General features: G+C 35.9%; 2 protein-coding genes across 2 annotated transcripts in view; both read left to right on the top strand.

Annotated features, from left to right (window-relative positions):
• Positions 1-6,302: 6,302 nt before the first annotated feature.
• Smp_203340 (uncharacterized protein) lies at positions 6,303-6,548 on the top strand (the record flags this gene model as incomplete). The annotated part of the gene is made up of 1 exon (XM_018798810.1): positions 6,303-6,548. The coding sequence occupies one exon, from the start codon at positions 6,303-6,305 to the stop codon at positions 6,546-6,548; it is 246 nt and encodes an 81-aa protein (XP_018653715.1).
• An 11,869-nt stretch (positions 6,549-18,417) lies between these two features.
• Positions 18,418-22,487, top strand: part of Smp_139400 (putative tensin) — a gene marked incomplete at both ends in the record, with an annotated part of 109,035 nt that continues 104,965 nt past the window's right edge. The window contains 2 exons of the mRNA XM_018798809.1: positions 18,418-18,429; positions 20,218-20,548. Coding sequence (XP_018653714.1) covers positions 18,418-18,429; positions 20,218-20,548 — 343 coding nt within the window. The remainder of the gene's footprint in view (positions 18,430-20,217; positions 20,549-22,487) is intronic.

Here is a 22,487-nt window from a genome sequence, read left to right as displayed (position 1 = left end):
TGGGGTTAGACAAGGTCGAATCTAAAAATGCACACTTTGCCTTACCCTACAGACTTCCGTCCCCAGCGATGAGGTCCCAAAATTTACGGAGCTAACACGAAAGCTTTTCACAAAAAAGGTCATGTTTGACTGGCCTCAAGTAGTTGTCCCTTATGCATTACGGTCGAGCTCTAAGATGACTGAGACTACCTCTAACCGAATTTTGTTTTCACGTACTTCTATAAGAACCCTTCCACGATATGGGCAACCACGAAGTTATAACCCCTTTCATACCTCTGACAGCGACGAATTTTAATATTAAAATCATTCGCTTTCAGTCTGTTAGTGTCCCTCTGGAATCAATAATTCAGTTCATAAAGCTTTAATGTTTAAACCGAAAGATACTCTGCTCGAGTTCCAATGTGAACATCAATATTCAGATTTAGGCATATCCAGCTGACGAGTCTCAAGTAGGATAAAACTCATATCTTGTATTTCATTTCTCATCACAAACCATGGATTCTAAATCATTTATAATAAAATGGCTCTATCTAGGCAATCTGTATGTACTCCATTTATAGCAATAAAAACAGAACAGAATTCAAATTCACTTAATATTGTTTACTTGAATCTTAACATTGATGCTTACGACTGAAATTGATCAGTCTGTTATTGGTATATAGGCATACTGTGAGTATTATCTCGATATAGCCTTAATTCACAAGCTGAGGAGTCCCATAATAGGACGAAACTGCCGTCCAGTTCTTCCAGGTTTTGTATGGTGGTCTAGCTTCAATTGACTCCTAATTTCAACCTTAAAATTACTGAAATCTCCACAAAACCCCCTTCTGATAACAAGCATTGTAATCAAAGATGGATAGTGACTATCAGTGGAATACAGGACACGCGTTTTGTCCTATTTGGGACTCATCAACTGGATGTACCTGTATCTCGGAGTTGCTGTTCTTCCTTGGACTCGAACCCAGTATCGCCTGTTTTTTAACTCCATTGCATTATCCATTTAGCTATTGAGTTGGAGTTGACATTTCCACTTTATATTGTTTTGCTAGTATCTTCTCATTGTTATTTAAGATCTCCAATTGATCAATCTCTTATTAACCGAAACAAATGTCCTAAATTCCACTATTAGCCACCATTCATCTTTCATCAAAATTTAGTTCTAAATAGCGACAACTGGATAATGTCAATATTTTCTTTTTCTTAATTAATTTATGCATGGTAACAAAAAAATACCAAAAAAAAAAACAAACTTTATTTCTATGTACATAGGAATTTATGTTGTTAATGGTATAGAAGACAGCTGTTATGTAACTAATTCCTGTTTTCTTTTTGTCTACTATTATTATATATTACACTTTTGTTATTCACATCATCCATTCACTATCATCTGTTGTCTTACAACTGTTCTGTATTTCGTTTGAATATAAGTAAGAGTTACTTTGAATATCTTGTAAGGATAAAAAAAAACATGACCTGAACTATAATGTAGAATGTCTTGTAAGAGTTCGATTCCAGGTTTTTTTCTCCTATGAATTTAATCTGGTCAAATTCAATTGAGAGAAAGATATGTGATTAAGTTAAGAATAAATAAATCCGTTAAAGATGGTATCATTAATACATAGTTTATTGATACTTATCAGAAAGAGGAGGGAGGTGGTGGAGATTGTAATAATGTAATACTTGAATTCTTGAGTCAATTAAAGCTAGACTATCATGAAAAACCTGGAAACATTGGATGGGATTAACAGTGTTGGATACTGGTTCAATGATCTAGAGGTTAAGAGTTCGAGCGTAAGACCGTAGGTCTTGGGTTCAAATCATGCGTGCAGGATTGTAGATACGCACTGTTGAATTGTTCCAGTGCTCCCTGTTTTCCTATGGTGTTCTAGCTTTAAATAACTCATGAATTCAACTATTATTGATAGTTTATAAGGATATAATCAGAAAATTTTTGATTTTCATAATCTATCACATATTATATCGCTCATTGTTTTCTTTTGTAAGTTAGCTAGAAATACCGGTTATCGATCGAATACAAATTGTACCTTGAACAGACATTACATTACTTTTTTATAAATATAAACCATCTATCGTCATCTAGAGCATTACATGTAATTAGTAGAAGGGGGTTTTGTAGAGATTTTAGTAATTTTATATAGTTGAAATCGTGAGTCAATTCAAGCTAGATCACTATGGAAAACTTATAGGCACTGGAAGGCGGTTTCGTCCTAGCATGGGAATCCTCAGTAGTGCGCATCCATGATCCCGCCTCACAAGATTCGAACCCAGGACCTATCAGTTTCGTGCGCAAGCGCTTAAACTCTAGACCACTGAGCCGGCATCCAACGGTGTTAATGTCTAACTTCAACCAATCCACGAAATTGAGAAACCATTCACCAATGTCTTGACTGAGTTGGTATCTCACAACAGATCTGGTTGAAATCCACTGGTTTCTGCTTCTCACTAGAACTCCAGGAAACATCTAATGGAGCCAGTCACTAGTGAGCATATGATCATTACCGGAAGGGGTATTCGACTCATGATTTCAACGTTGTAATTAGTAGTTGAAGACAATGAATGAGTATGTTTATTTCATAATTGAATAAGAATGATATTGAAGATATCATTTCAAACTCTTAATTTCAATAGATTTGTACCTTAAATTCTGTATATTGAACTATTCTATAGTAGTACATTTATATGATGTAACTACGAAGACCTATTGTAGTGAACGAGAACACGAGTAGGGACAATCGAATGTGTCTAGGCGCAAAATTACAGAATATCTCAGTAAAATCTGACAGCAATACAGTAAATAAATTCTCTTAGTGTTGCTTACTTGTGTCTTCCCATTGTTATTTAGGACTACAATTGATCAGTCTCTTGTTGTCATATGTGCATCCTGTTCAGATTGCCTCAATATTGTCTGAAGTCATAAGCTGTATAAGCAAAGATGGATAGTGGCTAGCAATGTAATCTAGGGCGAGCGTTTTGTCCTAATTGGGACTCGACAGCTGGATGTGCCTGCATATAAGAGTTGTTGTTCACTATGGGACTCGAACTCAGTGCAGTTCGCTTTGAGTGAACATCAACTCTGAGATGCAGGTACATCTAGCTGACGAGTCCTAAATAATATGAGACGCGCATCCTTCATCCCACTGTCAGCCACTATCCATCATACAGTAAACAGTTAATTTCCAAACTATCAATCAATTGTCTCAATCTTGACTGTACCTTCTGCAAATTTCTGTCCATCGTCTCAGATTATTATTATTCTTGTTCATGCATTTTCATACCAATCGAGTTCTGTTCCCGTTCTTTCCTTATCGATCTTCTACTGAAATACATTCAATACCCGATCATCATCATATATTACTTATTTGGATATAAGTAACTCAAACCACATTATCATAATCAGAGCTTTATTGAGAATTACACTCTAATATTCAGTATTTAACTACAAAATGAAATATGAAATGATCAAAAATGTTGAATATAACTTCATTACTTGAACATTGAAAATATCTATGATACTCTTAAACTTGAATGATGTAATGAGAAATTGATCACGATCAAACAATATACTTGTTCTGGATTCCACTGCTAGCCACTTTCCATCTTTGCTTACAAATGCTTGTGAATTAAGTCAATATCGAAGCAATACACACAATATGCACATATACCAATAAGAGATTGATCAGTTGCAGTTCTAAAAAACATCAATGGGAAGATTCAAACAAACAATACTAAGTGAATTTAATATACTTACCTTCCTTTATAATTAGAGTTGGACAGTTTAGATATTTATATTCAAAAAAATATTGAAGATACCTAATGTTATACTTATCTATTGACATTAATCATTAATTCGATTGTGTTGGGGAGATTAAGAAACCTCCACGAAAAAAAGTCGAAAAAAGGTTCTGAAATCATTGAGAAACATTTTATCCAATCAGCATTCAGTAAACGTTTTGCCAGAAATATCTATAAAGTGGAAAGTTACATGCTGAGTTTCTAATTGGATGATTACCTATACTGCTACTATGTTTAGAAACATTCTAGAATTTTTCGGTGAACCCAAGATCATTTAAAAAACTATAAAAACCCTAGATTTTCTGTACAGGAATGAACCTTTGGAGTATTGCGTTTTCTTCCATATTTCTCACCTTTTCTCTCGTGTTCAGTTTGCTGTGTAGATTTAACCTGAGGGTTACTAAAAGATCTTAGGAACCAAATCTAGCGTTCAATTAGAATAATTATCAGATTGATTCACTGTGTGATTCTCTTTCCACATTTCATAATCAGTTTACAATATTAAAACTGATATAAACTAGAATCAAATCGAAAATCACCAGTTACCTCACATCAGAATAAAACTGAATACTGAGCCGCCATCGAACGGTGTTAATGTCCAACTTCAACCATAAATCTCGTGGTTGGATCGTGGATGCACACTGCTGAGAATTCCCACTATAGGACAAAACGACCGTCCAGTGCTTCCAGGTTTTCCATGGTGGTCTAGCTTCAATTGACTAATGAAGATATATAGTGTCGGTTACTATGTTAAGCCTATATAACGTATTCTAGCTTCTGGATAGACCAATTTGTTCCGTCTTTTGAAGTTACATTTTGACCTTGTCACTTGAGTGTTTGTTTGAAAGCGTATGTATGTGTACTTCTTATCTTACTCATTACATGTCTGTAACTTGTGTTTTTATCTGACTATAAATACCGTTTCACGCTTGGTTAAATCGAGTTGGCTCACACACCTTCACTTCTCTTCCTTTCGGCTCGCTCTCTTCTCTTCGTTTCTTCAATCTGCATCACGTTTCCCTCTTTTTTTCGTCTCCGTGATTGCGTGTTGAAATCATTGAGTGCATGAAATATACATAATCAAAAATCCATTCTTGTATCTGACTTATTGTATTCCATTATTCACTAATGCGAATAAAGTCGATAATAATATACGACGATAGACGACATACAGATTTCGATAACTCGATAACGATCAATATACGATATAACTGTAGTCGAATATCGGTCCACAAGACGTACAAGGAAGATCTTGCATCGAATTCTTACAAAGGATTATCTCATTAGTCTAAATAATTATGAAAAAACCCTACCCGAAGCATGTGCTAATGATGTCGTTCAGAAGAAAGATGAAAGCTTCAAGACCAAACCATCCAGCTCAGAGAACAAAACTCCATCAAAAACGAAGAAACCCTGTTTGGTTCTTTGTACCTTTTAATACTTACCTTAACATAATTCAAGAGAATGTCGAAAGATAAACTCAATTTAGTGTAAGCTTATTATTAAATAGTTCAATTTGTGAGTCGATTAAAGTTAGACCACCGTGAGAAACCTTAAATCACTGGATGGTCATTTCGTCATAATATGAGACTCCTCAGCAAAGCTCATCCACAATCCCACTCACGGGATTTGAACGCAAGACCTTCAATCTCGTGCACAAATGCTTAACTCACAGACCACTGAGCCTGCATCCAACGGTGTTAGCGTCTAACTTCAATCAATCCACGTAATTGTACCACCACGTCCACCATTGTTTTCAATGATTTACTGCTTCACAACAGACCTTGTTGAACTCCACTAGTTTCGACTTCTCACTAGAACTTCAAGAAATCCATCTCGAAATTAGTTACATGATGATTGTTATCAAAAAGAAGGTTACTGCTATAGTGAACAGAACATGAGTGGGGGGAAATCGAATGCACCTAAGCGAGTCACAGAACATCTCACTAAATTCTGATAACCATACAGTAGTAAACAGTTAATTTGCAAAATAACAACCAATTGTCTCAATCTGGAACGCTCCTTCTGCAAATATCAATCCATTTTCTCTGATTCCATTGTTCATGCATTTTTATACCGATTGAGCTTCGTTCCTGTTCTTTCCTTATCGATGTTCTGCCAAAATACATTCTATACCTGATCATTATTATATACTACTTATATGGATATAAGTAACTTACACTACACTACAATCTATTCACAAAACTTTCATTCTGGTATATTTAATAATTTCATATCTAAAATGTAAAGAAAAAAACGTTAAACAATCTTTGTCACTAAGGCGATTCATTCAATAGTTCACTATTTAAATGATACTTTTAAATATCCCGGGCAACAAAAAAGAGGAAAAAATATTCCGCTTTTAGTTAAATGTCAATGAATTTTATAAGTAAACTACTATAGAACTTACATATTGAAAAAGGGGTTATAGTTTGTTTTTGCCTTTGCTTCTTTCTACCATTCACATAGTAACTAATATCTTTTTATAAATGTCGAATTTTAAAATATTTTTCTTGAAGATTTTTTCTTTTTTTTTTTACTTTTTTTTCTTCGTTTTTTTCTCGTTTCCAAGTTACATTGACTGGATTTTTGTATGGAATTTTTTTAATGTTCAACATGAATGCACATCACTCTCCCTTTCACTCTCTCACTGTGTTACATTTTGTTCTGAAAGCAAATGTGTTAACTTGTTGATGAAGTTAGATTGCCAGAAATCACTTGGAAAAAGTTTCTAATTTTTGTTGAATTTTTTTTCTGGAAATTTTAATTTTGATGTTTTCGTGCCAAGAAACGCTTAGTTGATCCAGAGCTTACATTTCACACTCTAAAATCCTTGATTGTCATTGGTTAGTACACTATTATATGGTTCTCCTAAGGGCGTTTCTATCATTGTGTAAATTAGTTTGATTTGTGTGCTTAGTGACCTCATATTTTCAGGGTGCTTGCAGAATACATTCTCTACGCCTCATCAACACTAAAGGAGTTCAACAATGTCTATTGTAAGACAGTAAGTCATTGAAAACAATGGTGGACGTGGTGGTACAATTACGTGGATTGATTGAAGTTAGACGCTAACACCGTTGGATGCAGGCTCAGTGGTCTGTGAGTTAAGCATTTGTGCACGAGATTGAAGGTCTTGCGTTCAAATCCCGTGAGTGGGATTGTGGATGAGCTTTGCTGAGGAGTCTCATATTATGACGAAATGACCATCCAGTGATTTAAGGTTTCTCACGGTGGTCTAACTTTAATCGACTCACAAATTGAACTATTTAATAATAAGCTTACACTGAATTTAGTTTATCTTTCGACATTCTCTTGAATTATGTTAAGGTAAGTATTAAAAAGGACAAAGAACCAAACAGGGTTTCTTCGTTTTTGATGGAGTTTTGTTCTCTGAGCTGGATGGTTTGGTCTTGAAGCTTTCATCGTCCTTCTGAACTTGTTGATGAAGTTAGATTGCTAGAAATCACTTGTAAAAGGTTCTAATTTTGTAAATTTTTTTCAGAAAATTTTAATTTTTATGTTTTCGCGCCAAGAGACACTTGGTTGACCTACAGTATACATTTCCCACTCAGGAATCCTTGACTTTCATTGGTTGACGGATTTTTTAGTACCCTATTATATAGATCTCTCAACGACGTTTCTGTCATTGTATAAATAAGCTTGGCTTGTAAGCTTTGTGACCTCGTATTTTCTGGGTACTTGTAGGATACATTTTCTACACTTCATCAAGACTTGTTGATCTAGTTAGCAGGGTTAGGGGCAATGGATTAGAATAGCCTATCGAGTCACTGTGTCTTTGACTTTCGCTCCGTATACCGAGTAAGGTGAACTTGTAATAGCATCAAACAAATCATAACTTTTTCCAGAGTGTTTCTTAATTGAATTGTCAATCATGAATATGACAATATAATTGGTTGACAGTAGCTCTTCTAGGGTTACTGACGGTGCAAAGTCTGGGTAAAGGAGAAGATTTGGGCCTGGGGTCAGAAACCTCATCCCGTAGAAAACAACATTGCCAAAGCAAATGCTATCCCGAATAAACAATTCAAACCATTTAAACAGTACATCTACTCCTTAAAGAGTCAGAAATTCAACTTTCTAACCACCTCAATACAATAAATAGATCACTATATATTTATGACACAACTTATGAAATCCAACCTTGTAGGGTACAATATAAATAACACCAATGACAAAAGGTGATAGTTACACATTATCGTAAGTTTAATGAAGTTAGAAAAATAAGTCAATAGATTTAGAACATGGAGAGCTGTTCATATAGTCTGAACTCATCATGTTTGAAATCTATTGAAGGTATTCGTGCTCACTGCTAGGAAATGACATAACAGTCCAGTGCTTTATGATCTACGTTGGTTGTTTAACTAACGTGAATCTATGATATGAAACACTGTTCTGAGAGTTCTATATCGTACCAAAAATATAATATTGAACAGAGTCATGATTGTTCACTTGGTATTGTTTACTTTAATTTTTACATTGATGTTTAGGACTGTAAATTATCACTCTCTTATCGGTGTATGTGCACACTGTGAGTATTGCCTCGATATAGTCAGAATTCACAAGCACTATCAGCAACTATGAATAGTGACTAGCAGTGGAATTCAGGACGCGCGTTTCGTCCTATTCGGAACTCGTCAGCTGGATGTACCTGTCATGAATAGTAATAATAATAATACCAATTTGTAGCAATGGCTTGGTATATACCCATCATGAATAATAAGATGAAGCAAGTATTCAAACTCAATATTTTGTCATACATTCTATCTTTATAATACTCACATCTATAAGGGTAGTTTAAATCTTCTCGTCGCTAATGCAAAGGATTTCCATAGATCAGTATCGTTTAATATATATGCATCTTGTAAGGACTCCCCCCGATATTGTGATTAATTCACAAAACGTTTAAGCAGATTTATATAGTAGATAACAGTAGAATTCAAGATGATCATTTCGTTTCATTCGGGACTCATCTACTGGTATGAACATTAACATTGAGTTTCAAGTATATTCAGTTGACGAGACCAAAAGATAAATGAAAGTTGCACCTTGACTTCTACTGTTAGAGTGTTATACATCGTTAGATTAACATGTTGTAAGGAAACATTTTCAGTTAGTCGATAAACCATAATAAACATAAAGCAACCTCTATCCAATACGAAGAAACTATGAAAGAAAGTGAGTTATACTTACTTACTTATTTACTTACACTTCTTACCCCTCGTGAAGGAGCATAGTGAGCACACCAGTATTCTCCATCCAATCCTACGCTGGACAATCCTTTTCAGTTCTTTCCATTTGTTATTCATCCTTTTCATATATGCTCCTATTTCCTGATGTAATGTGTTCTTTGACCTTCCTCTTTTCTGCTTCCCTTCCGGATTCCAAGTTAGGGCTTGCCTTGTGATTTTCTAATTATCAGTAAAGAATAAATCTGTCCAACTACTAATTCATGTCAACATTCAACATCTACTATTATTGATTACGATAAGTGTTCATATCGTAACTAGAAAGTTTCCAATCACTAACATACTTCAATTGAATTGATTTATGGACTGATATCACGTTTCTTTTATACTGATTAGTTGTTAGTCTAACTACTAAACAATAACATGCATGAATGATTTAATGATTATTTTGTAATGTAATTTCACAGTTTTGCTTTCTATTCATTCAAACAGAAATCATTGTTAGAGATTATTATGGATGTAATTTTGAATACCCCTGTGATTATTTCCTTTTCAATCATTCAATGTAATAGTTGCTAAGGGATTGAAATAGAAAAAACTTACGGTTATAAAAATATATAATCGATATATGAGTACAACCATAAAAACCCCTCCATTCCGATAATAATCATGTGCTTACAAGTGACTGGATTCAAGATGTATTTTCTGGAGTTCTAGTGAGAAGCCGTGACCAGGGGAATTCAATCCGTGTCGGGTTGAGACAATTATCTACCACAAACAATGGATGAAGGGTTGCACAAGATCATGGATCAATTGAAGTTTGACATTAAAACCGTTCGATGTCAGTTTAGTGGTCTATAGGTTAAAAGTCCTAGCGCAAGACCGAAGGTCCAACATATCTATGAAACAAATAATAGATATTAGGGATCCTTCTGTTATAATACACTTCTGTAAAATATTATGTGGATGTATTTATGATCATGAATTATACAAATGTTAGGTGATTAGAGATAGTTAACAAGAAATCCTGTGAAAATTTACTTATCATGTTAAAGGATAAACAATAGCATAGTGTACCTGTAACCTTGGTGAACTGGTTTGTTCTGGTGTATCTAACCGTATACTACACAACTTAAGAGCCTGAGACATCACCATTGACTTTTCCAGACCCCGGCTGATATTCCATTGGACTGAGAAAGCTATAGCTGATTAACCACTGAGTGATAATCAACCTTGTGTTTGTTCAGCCCTTTATCGCCCCCAAATACCCTGGTATGGCCGATAGTGGGGAGAATCCGCTCCCACTCTCCAAATGCCCTCACATGGCCACATATATATAGCTTCTGCCAGGGAAGTCCTACTCACTGCCTTCTCGTGGCGGGGCAGTTGTTTACGAAATTGAGAGGACGAAAATCGAATGACCGGCGCTTTGACCGTGTTGGTGGACACTGCGAGTTCACCTAGGGGAGTTGGAAAACCCTCATTCCAAACCAATGGTGCACATGGGCTCTAGTATCCTGGGGGAACAAATGGCGTATGAATCAATCGTTAGTCACCGACTACCATGGGACTACATCTCCTCACGATGTTCCACTGGCTTGTGGGTTAGACCTTTAGGTCAAAGGCTCCGGGTGTGGTCCCCTAAGAAAACCACCTGCTTCAGTTTGAGCACCCGGGCAGTATCACAGCCCTCACACAAATCGAATGAGATTTGTGCGGCGCATATATATCTGGTGCTTCTTTGTACCAATATTTATGTGTTTAAATAATAATAATAATAATCGATCAAGTCGTGATTTTGTCAGTGACTAACGAATTGTTTCATTGTTTCATACAATGTTAGTCTCCAACCTAGTAGTTTAAAGGAAATGTCATAGGCTATGAAACTAACTATACGACTTTCTTATGAGGCAGACACCAGAAGAATTAATACCACTTGGAAACATATGGAAAAGAAAGCCCAGAACAGAGTAACTGAGAGACTCTTGGTCGACGGCTCACGGTACAAAAGGACCAACAGGTGTAATTAAGAAAGTACAATGCCCATAAATACCAAATAATACAAAATATAAGTTACTATAAGGTATATTTTCAACAATTTCCGACTATCTATTACAATGTCTAGCCACTTAAACTAATGATCACTTTTCAAATTGAATTTGACCAACATTAAAGAACTTAAAAAGAACGTGAAAATGGTAACCGCTCAGTAATCAATCAACTATATATCATGCACATAATTCTGATGAATGGTAATAATGACGATACTTGCTTACTTACTTACGCCTGTTACCCCTCATAAAGGAGCATAGGCAGCTCACAAAACTTCTCCATCCAACCCTGTCCTCAACAATTCTTTCCAATTGTTTTTCATCCTTTTCATATCTGCTTCTATTTCAAGATGTATTGTGTTCTTCAGACTTTCTCTTTTCCGCTCTCCTTCGAGATTCAATAATGACAATAATTAATCATCATTAAATTCATTCAACAAATACATTCATACAGTAAAAAAGTAGTACAGAGGATAAAAAATCTGAATTAAATTCACTTGGTATTGTTTACTTGAATCTTCACATTGATGTTTAGGACTGCAATTGATCAGCTCTTTATTGGCATAGGTGCATCGTCTACGTATTGCCTCGATATTGTCTTAATTCGCAAGCGTTCTAAGGCAATATCAATGGGAAGATTCAAACAAACGACACCTAGTGAATTTAGACTTCACCTCATTGCACAAGCAAATGGCTATCAAGACTCAGTAGCTAAGTAGATAACATGATAACGTTTGAAGATAACAGTACTTGGTTCGAGTCCCAGAATGAACATCAACTCTGAGATGCAGATACATTCAGCTGACCAGTCCCGAATAGGATGAAACACACGTCCTGTATTCCACTGCTAGCCACTATTCATCTTTGCTTAGTAATTTTAAATTGTTTTACAAACTATTGAAACCAAACTGCAGTTGACAATTAATGACTGGGAGGGAGAAAGATGGTAACAAAGGGGAGGAGAGAGATTGACAAAACAATCAAAATAACAAAGAATAAACGTTAGTAACGATCCAATTTTATTTCATCATCCATGACTTAGTAACCATATTCATGAATGTATCTATATGTGTCTATCCATAGTTCTAGTTGTAGAAATGTATACTAGTATTGTATACAATGTGACTGTATATCTATGTAGCCTACTTGTAAATTCTTGTTCACTCTTTTACATATATATACCAATACAATTAGATTGAGATGGTGTTCTGTTTTTTATAACAATAATATTTATCATCTTTAAAGACTACCACTTATCATGTAGAGCTTCATCTATAGAGTTGTCATGTGCCAACTTTATATTTTATATCAAATCTGCTAACTTATATAGTTGAGATCATTAGTCAAGTGAAGCTAGACCACCATGGAAAACCTGGAATCACTGGACGGTCGTTTCATCCTACTGTGGGACTCCTAAGCAGTGCGCATCCACGATCCCGCCTCACACTGCTCACTACTGAGGAATCCCACAATAGGACGAAACGGCTGTTCACTGCTTCTAGGTTCTCAGTGGTGGTCAGTGATTGTATGCACGTGAACATATGTCAGCATTTCGAGAGGGAAAGTTGACTCAAATACTTATCTTTCTTTTAAAATCAAAAGGGCTATTGTAAATTGACTGAAAATTGTAATATTGATTTGGTGACTGTTTATATATAGAAATCAATCTTATTCGTGTTTGGTATATTTCTGGATTGATGTTATTTTGTGTAGATGTCTTATGGCAAAAGTTAAAATTCCATCATTATTCTCTGAGAAATAAACCTCCAATATATTCGATATAAACTAGTTTGTAGATAGTTGATTTGTTAGGAAACAAATTACATTTACTTACTTACTTACTTCTGTTACCCCTCGTGGAGGAGCATAGGCCATCCACCAGCACTTTACATCCAACCCTGCACTGGATAATCCTTTCCAGTTGCTATTCATCTTTTTGATGTCTGCTTCCAACTCTCGATTCAGTGTGTTCTTTGACTTTCGTCTTTTCCTCTTCTCTTCAGTGCTCCAAGTTACTGCGTACCTCATGATGCAGTTTGATGATTTTCTCAATGTGTTACCTATCCATCTCCATCGTCTTTTCCTAGTTTCCTCTTCAACTGGAAGCTGGTTTTTCTTATTTCACAGCAGGTTGTTGCTGGTGGCATTCAGTCTACGAACATTGAGTATCTTGTGCAGACAACTGCTCACAAATACTTATACTTCTTTGATGATGTTTTTAGTGGTTCTCGGAGCTTCAGTTCCATGCAGTAGAACTGTCTTGACGTTCGTATTGGAGGTTGTGACTTTAATACTGGTTGATAAGCAGTTGTTTTGAGTTTCACATGTTGTTCAATTGTAGGAATTCTGTACTTGCTTTGCCAATATTCGCCTTTACGTATCTATCAGATCCTCTTTGTTCATTATACACGTTTATTCAAAACTAATGTATTCTTCAGTCTTTAGTCTTTAGTAATAAGGATAGTAGGTTAGTGAACCTGTATTAATCCTGGCAGATTGCCTTCCAGTGAAGATCCAGCTTCTCCTTGAAAATGTTCACTGGTGGGGCTGACACCACTTGTTCGGGTAAGGCGTTACAGTCATTGATCACTCGATGAGAAAAACGGGACCTCACCTTTAGTTTATTAGATCGCGGTTTGTGAACCATCTTGCTATGAAATTCGGTTGTTCATTTACAGCCAACTAAACCCTCTCTCGCATATTTTTTTATATTTCTGTGGATATTTTCATGTTCAGTATGTAGGAAGTACCTTGAATACTAATTTTTAGGGCTTAGAGTGAATTCCCTATAGAAAAATCACTTATCAATAATTAGCATTCACCTACAAAATGAAGGGTAATATAACCAAAAGTGATAGATAAAACATACTTATTGAATATATTGAAAATACTCTGGGTAACGTCAGTCAAAACAATAAAAGTTTGTTTACTGTAGTTACGATTCAGAAGATGGCTGGGACACGTGTTACGTATGCCCAACCACCGACTGCCCCGACGTGCAATGTTTTATGTTGTAGAAGTAGGTTGGAAGAAAGTTAAGGGCGGCCAGACCAAAACGTAGCACAAATCCATGAAGTCACTGACAATTGGACTGAGCCATGCTGGTAGATATAGACTACCTGGTTGGGATCCGCGAGATGATAGCAATCGATGGTTAGAGACCTTGAATGACATGGCTAAAAATCGTTTGTAATGGCGAAGGTGCATCCACTCTTTCTGTTCCGCCAAATTCTAATCTTCTGAATTTTCCATGTCCATTTCTTTTTTCTCTTTCCAAATTTATTTCACTGTATTATACTGCTTGAACAACATCTTCAAACCCTAATCTTTCACACTACTGCTTATACTCTTACTACTCCTACCACTATGGGATTTGAATCGACAACTGTATCTCTGTGCTAATGTAGTATAGCAACTCGAACTGATGTACGTGCGTACGTACAAAGTTCTACGTTGTGGTCGAATGACTGACGATTTAGGAAACTACTTCATTTTATATTACACATAACTAATGTACTGTATGCTACTGATGTCAACACATATAAGTAGTATGTATCATCAATGGAAAGTGAAAGGCTTGGCGGCAGATGGTTAAGAATATCGAATAGAAGAGAACGAGAACAGGGAATGATTGCTGTGGAATTGAAAGAATAATGAAATCTTAGACGATTGATTAACCTTTTGCAAATGAAGGATTTTCACTATATGGTTCTTAGGGTTTTACTAAGTGATTCTGTATTTTTGTGTTTAAATACATTTGGTTGTCCCCCACTGGTGTTCTCGTTCACTACACTATTAACTTTAGTTTCTATGTGGGAAAAAAGTTCAATTATCCTTAGTAGAAAACACTTATCTTTTACAAACAAACTTACTTGACCAATCAATTTCTGTTTCATATTTGTTGTACAGTCATAGTTTAAATCTCATAAGGTCAAATAAAAAGAGACCTTAATGAAGAAACGTGCTAATGTATGGTTCCTAACTGGAAACACCATGTGTGTTTCTGGCAAACTAAGATTGAATGGCACTTAGGCTCTTTGTGTGTGTGTGTGTATGTAGGTGGTTTTAATGATGTAATTAACATTTGGAAACTTTGGTAATCATATCGATTGTTCTGAAATATTTTTTAATGTTCATATGATTCATTGAATTTGGACTTGATAATTATCATTCCCAGAATGAGGATTTGTAGAGACTGTAGTAATTTTAATGGTTGAACCATCATTGAAAATTTAGAAGCAATGGACGGTCGTTTCGTCAGAGTATAGGACTCCTCAGCAGTGTGCATTCACAATTCCAAATGCGGGACACGAAACCAGAACCTTCGATCTCGCCCGTGAACTTTGAACCTGTAAATCACTGAACCGACATCCAACGGTTTCAATGTCCAACTTCAACCAATCCACAATGTTGCCCCATTGTCCACCAATGTCTTCAGTAAGTAACTGCCATACAACAGACACGTTCGGACTCCATTGGCCACAACTTCTCACTAGAACTCCGCGAAGTCCGTCTTGAAGCTAGTCACTTGTAAGCATATGTTTATTATCAGAATGGGGTATTGTGGATTTCCTGGAGTTCTAGTTAGAAGCTTTGACAAGGGTAATCCAATCCGTGTCGAGTGGAGACAGTTATCCACCTCAGACAATGGATGAACGGTTACGCGAGATCATGGATCAATTGAAATTCAACATTAAAACCGTTTGATGTCGGTTTACAGGTTAAAAGTTCTCGCGCAAGAACAAAAGTCTTGGTTTTGAGTCCTGTATGTGGGATCATGGATGCACATTACTGAGGAGTCCCATACTATGACGAATTAACCATCCATTGCTTCCAGATTTTCAATGGTGGTCTAACATTGATCCATTCATGATACCAATATGAAGCTTTTATGTTTGAACTATTTGACTTCAAACTAGTGATCTGAAGGCAATATACTGACCAACTGATTCAATGACTATGGTTTCAATCCTTTTATAGGTATTAGAAGAAAAGTTTCATAATAGGCCGAAACAGTTAATCAATACTTCTTGTTTATGTGATATCTTATGCAATTGTTCTACTGAAGTAACGGATGCTATCTGTTTCATTCAAACATGTGTCACTCAGTTTCACTGTCTCAGATATTCCCCATGACTTCCTATGAAGTAAAGATATTTCCACTGTTGAAATCATGAGTCAATTGAAGCTAGACCACCATGGAAAACGTGAAAGCACTGGACAGCCGTTTCGTCCTATTTCCACTGATTAATCCCTAGGTAGTGACCAATGTGACTTAATAACTATTGAGAATCAAGAAGTGCTACAAACCTATTTCTTTCTAGTATGAAGCTGCTCATTAGTGCTCATTCATGATCTCATAAAGGATCTAACAGAGGGATTTGAAACCTAACAGCGAGTGCTTGGTATTTTACAGCATTGAATTATCATCTAGTGATGTACGAGTATCATTTCAATCTATTTGTGATATTGCATGACCCACCTTATTTTGGCTAACTCACTTGCCATAGACCTCACGATACTGATAATTATCATGTGCTTACTAGTGACTAAACTCAAGATTGAATTCTTAGAGTTCTCGTTGGAAACCACGGACGGTGTAGTTCAGTCACGCCGGATGTGAAGCATTTTTATATACCATAGAAAATATAAGTTGATAGAGCAATATCTTGAATGGAATGAAGATAAACATGTACACCTTTAGATGCAGATTCAAAAGCATAGAGACTAAGAATCATATATGAGATCAAAGGTCCTGGGTTTGATCTCTTATGGTTGGGTCGTGGGTGCTCACTACTTTGGAGTCTCATATTGGATGAAACAACTATCTAGTTCATCCTGATTTTTAATGGTTGATCAATTTAGGTTGGTTTATGATATCAATGCCGTCTATAAACAAACATTCACCCTTTCTCTTTCTCCTGGGGATCGACTGGATCATGAAGACGTCAACATCTGGAGGAAAGCATGGGTTACAGTGGACAGGTAGGATGCAGCTGGACGATTTAAACTTCGCAGATGATTTGGCTCTTCTATCACACACGCAACAACAAATGCAGGAGAAAACAACCAGTGTAGCAGCAGTCTCAGCAGCAGTAGGTCTTAATATAAACAAAGGGAAAAACAAGACTCTCCGATACAATACAGCATGTACCAATCGAATTACACTTGTCGGAGAGACTTTGGAGGATGTGAAAACCTTTACATATCTGGGCAGCATCATCGATGAACACGGTGGATCTGAAGCAGATGTGAATACGCGGATCGGCAAAACAGGAACAGCATATTTACAACTGTAGAACATCTGGAACTCAAAACAATTGTCAACCAACACCAAGATCAAAATTTTCAATACAAATGTCAAGACAGCTGTAATATATGGGGCGGAATTCTGGAGAACTATAAAATCCATCATACAGAAGATACAGGTGTTAATTAACAGTTGTCTACACATAATACTTCGGATCCGTTGGCCAGACACTATCAGCTACAACCGACTATGGGAGAGAACAAACCAGATTTCAGTGGAGGAAGAAATCAGGAAGATGCGCTGGAAGTAGATAAGATACACATTGAGGAAATCACGCAGCTGCGTCACAAGGCGAACCGTCATATGGAATTCTGAAGGCCGAAAAAGAAGAGGAAGACCAAAGATCACATTACGTCGAGAAATGGAGACAGACATGAAACAAATGAACAGAAATTGGATAGAACTATAAAGGAAGGCCCAGTACAGAGTTAGTTGGAGAATGCTGGTCGGCGGCCTATGCTCCATTGGGAGTAATAGGCGTAAGTAAGTAAGTAATAAACAAACACGAAATACTGTATCCAATTTGACTATAAAGAAATCGTTTATATATGAATTTGTGTTTTATTTAATCTTTTTCAGATTTCTTCTCCTCTACGTCCAGAACAAATTTCATACATTGTAAGTAGTATAAAAATTACTTATTATGATATGATATACTATACATTATTTACAATATTAGTAGTATAGATGTTTTCTTCGATAATCATTTGAGTTGACAAAATTAATATTAGAAAAGGTTTCTGTAGAGATTTTAGTCATTCCAATAGTTGAGATCATGAATCAGTTGAAGCAAGATCATCATGCAAAAACTGGAAGCACTAGATGGCCGTTTCATCCTCTGTGCGACTCCTCAGTAGTGCGCTTGCATGATCCCACCTCACAAGATTCAAACCCAGGACATATGAATCTCGCGCGCGAACTCTTAACCTCCAGACCAACATCCAAAAACAATTATCATGACCAAAGAAAAAAAACTAATCATGATAGTCAAATAACACAAATATAAATGAGCATGATAAGATTTCGGAAAACAATGGTTCACATAGTGAGTATGCCATTCAAACAAGCTGATTTAACGTGAAGTATAAGTCAGAACAAAAAACTTCATCATTATACCTTAGATTTAACAGAACATAAAATCAATAAAATATGTCCACATTGTTGGTCACTACCTGGTGCGTTTTACATATTTCACATATTTCTGATGAAAATAGATCAGAATGGGGATTTGTAAAGATTGTAGTAAATTATAATAGTTGAATTCATGAGTTGATCTAATCTAGATTATCATTGAAAACCTAGAAGTACTGGACGACGGTTTCGTCCTAGTATCGGACTTCTCAATGGTGTACATCCACAATCCTGCTCATGGGACTCGAAGTCAAAACCTTCGACCTCATTCGTCAACTCTTAATCTGTAGACCAGTTAGCCATCATCCAGCGGTGTTATTATCTAGATTCAATCGTTCCATGATGTGGCGAAATCTAGTTAGTACATAGTGTTTTCTGATCAAGTTATTAGAGATTTTTGTCATTTTTAATAAATCCACTAAGTTAAGATAATCAGAACAAGATTTTAGGTTTCAAAAATGATCAAGATAACAATGATTGACTCCTACAAAAGTTTAATTGAATACTTCAATGCTTAATCAATACATTATTGTCTTGTTTACACTCCAGTTATGAAAAGATAACTGGAGTTGTGTATTGTAGTGAGAGAGAACACGAGTGACGTTTTACTTAATTACGACTGCTAACCCTCGTGGAGGAGCATAGGCTGCCCACCAGCATTCTACATCTAACTATGTCATGGGCAATCCTTTCCAGTTCTTGAAAGTTGTTATTCACCCTTTTGCATATCTGCTTCTATTTCCCGGCGTAATGTGTTCTTTGACCTTCCACATTTCCGTTTCCCTTCAGGATTTCAAGTTAGGGATTGCCTCGTGATGCAGTTTGATGATTTCCAATGTCTTTTTTTAATTTCCTCTTCAGCTGGAAGCTTGTTTGTCCTATTCCACAACACCCTGTTGCTGATGGTATCCGGCCAGTGAATCTTGAGTATTTTGCGTAGACAATTGCTTATAAATACTTATGTTTCTTCGATCATGGTTGCAGTAGTTCTCCACGTTTAAGCTCCATTCAGTAGGACTGTGTTGACGTTCGTATTGAAGATTGTGACTTCGAAATTAGTTGAGAAGCAGTTGTTTTGAGTTTTATATGTTGTTCAACTGTAGGAATTCTTTTCTTACTTCGTCAATGCTCTCCTTTACATTATCAGATCCTCCTTGTTCATCAATGATGATTCCCAGGTACGTGAATGTTTTCACCTGTTCCAGAGTTTCTCTATCAAGTGTGATTGACTTGACATTCTCCGTGTTGTATTTGAGAATCTGGGCTTTTCGTCCTCAGATGCTGTTGCTATAATAGTTGTCTTCATCTGTATTCGTTCGTGTGTATAGGATAGGAAATCTAGGTCATCTGCGAAGTCTTAATCGTTTATTCGATTCTGAAATGTCCGTTGTAAAATTGAGGACAATCGAATTTAATTCAACACATGATTACAGTATCACTTAGTAAAACCCTATGTCCGTACAGTAAATAATTCATCTGCAAAATGACAATCAATCGTCTCAGACTTCATTGTTCCTTCGTTTCCACACTAATCATTCTCTGTTCTTGTTCTCTTTCGTTCGGTCTTCTTAACCTTCTGCCTCCAGACATTTCACTTCCTATTAATGATACATACTACTTATATCTGTTGACATCAGTAGTACACACCTCAATATAACTCTATTTATGTATATTTATTCTTTCTTTCTTTTTTCAATCATAGCTTAGTCGTAATAAAACATTCGATGAATTATCTATGCCATCTGCATGGATTGCACCATTTCCACCTGCCTCATTCAAATCGGATGATTCCCAAACTGATCTCATACATCAACGTATAAGTCCTAGTCTTATACAAACAACTCCATTGAATATTCATTCAACTATATCAACTAATCAATTAGATCATCAATTGAAAGATAAATCCAATCAACCATGGTTACAAAAATCTAAAGAATCATATGGAACATCATTAGTATGTAGTTTATCAGCTGAATTAGCTAGTGTTGGCAGACAAAGATTTCGTTTAACATATATAACAGATCGTTTATTAGGTAAGTTATTAAATGATATAATATATATCAAATGATTGCATGGTGAGATTGTAATTTATGAACGAATCAATCATGTATAAGATTACAGGTCTCGGATTCATGAGTCGAAGGTTCTAGGTTCGAGTCCCGTATGTATGTTTGTGGATGTACATTGTTGTGGAGTTCCATCCTGGGACGAAACGGCCGTTCAGTACTTTCAGATTTTACATGATGGTCCAGCTTTATTTGACTCATAAGAAAAGGTTTATGGGTAAACAGAAACTGAGCACTTTATTTGTGACCCAGATAGGGTCTTCCCCAAGCACCTCCAGGTTGTATATCCTCATTTCTGAAGCCATTTGGATGACTCTCCCGGCCTCCCACATTGTATGAGCATTCTATGTACCTGAATAAATGGTTGCTCTGTTTGTCAGGAGGACTATTGAAAGGAAGTCGGCTTTCATCATGAGGCGTCATAACTGTTCCAAATGAAGACCTTCTGACTCCCTAGGCAAAGTTTAAATTTTTTATGATTAGCGTTTTTTAAAGGAGTTGGTTTTTTATTGGATAGGGTCGCTAACACCATGCTCAACCCTCCTTCTTTATCCGGGCTTGGGACCGGCAGTAGCCTCTAGAGGGTCTACATGCGGAGTTAGATAACGTCTTGAATATCCATTATTATGAAGTCTTATACTTAGATAATGAAATAGCTTTTCATTGGTTCTTAATTTCAAATTGCGTAACGTAATAAGTTTCAACAGTTTCTTCATATAAAACAAACGTTTATTTAATTAAAATATCATTGTTTAATATCATGAGAAATCCTGTAAGCACAATGGCCTTCTCGTCTTATTATGGGACTCGTCAGCAGTGCATATCCACGTTTAGTGAACAGGAACACCAGTGGGGATGTATTTAGGTACAAAATTGCAGAATATATCAGTAAAATCTGACAACCATACAGTAAATAGTTCATTTACCAACTACCAATCAATGGTCTCAATCCTGACTGTTCCTTCTGTAAATATCAGTCCATCGTCTCCGATTATTATTGTTCATGCATTTTCATACCAACTGCGTCCCGTTCCCGTTTTTCCTTATCGATCTTCTACTGGAATACATTCAATGCCCGACCATCATTATATACTACTTATGTTGATATAAGTAAACCACACCACAAGGTGACCATGCATCTGATCGATTATCTTAGAACATTTTCTGAGTTTTATTTATCTTTGTATTTTCTCCAACAGTCTTGTTTGGTTGACCATATCTGAATAGACTGAAATATTATGTCTAAACAGATATTTATAATGATTGCCTTCATGAACTCTCTAATATTCTCTGAATCTCCTCGATCCAGAACTTTGATATTTTCTTCATCAGATCACTATTCATAGTTGTCTGCTTGTATCTATATGACTGATGACATATCATTTGATAATGCTAAAAAGAGTTCGGTGACAACTATCGATAATAAAGGGTATCAAAACATGCTAATTTAAAACTTATTAAATAATTAAACGATCCCTTTCTACATAGTGTAAGAGTTCATAATATCGCTTGGAACTCTTTCAATCAATCCATGTCTTCTTCGATCTCAAAAAAAACTCTTCTAGAATTTAATAGTTAAGTTCATGAATCAATTAAAGCTAGATCAACATTGACAAGTTGAAAGCATTAGACAACCGTTTCGTTCGAGTATTGGAATCTTCAACAATGCACATCAACGATCCCACTCACAAGATTCGAACCCAATCTCTACTAGAACCCACCCTTCTACAGTGTTCAATTCAGTTTATATCTAACTAATGAACTATAGAAATATTTCTAATAGTTTTTATCACCGTGGTAATTAATCCTGTTTTCAATTAATCTCCATGGTGTTTAAACTTTACTATGAATATTGATATAAAAAACAACTATGTACGTCATCTATCCATTCAATAGAATGTATTTA

Source organism: Schistosoma mansoni, chromosome 7 (assembly GCF_000237925.1).
Source record: "Schistosoma mansoni strain Puerto Rico chromosome 7, complete genome".
Classification (NCBI taxonomy): Eukaryota; Metazoa; Platyhelminthes; class Trematoda; order Strigeidida; family Schistosomatidae; genus Schistosoma; species Schistosoma mansoni.
Note: the sequence above shows the minus strand (reverse complement) of the source record. Positions and strands in the feature narration are given on the sequence as shown.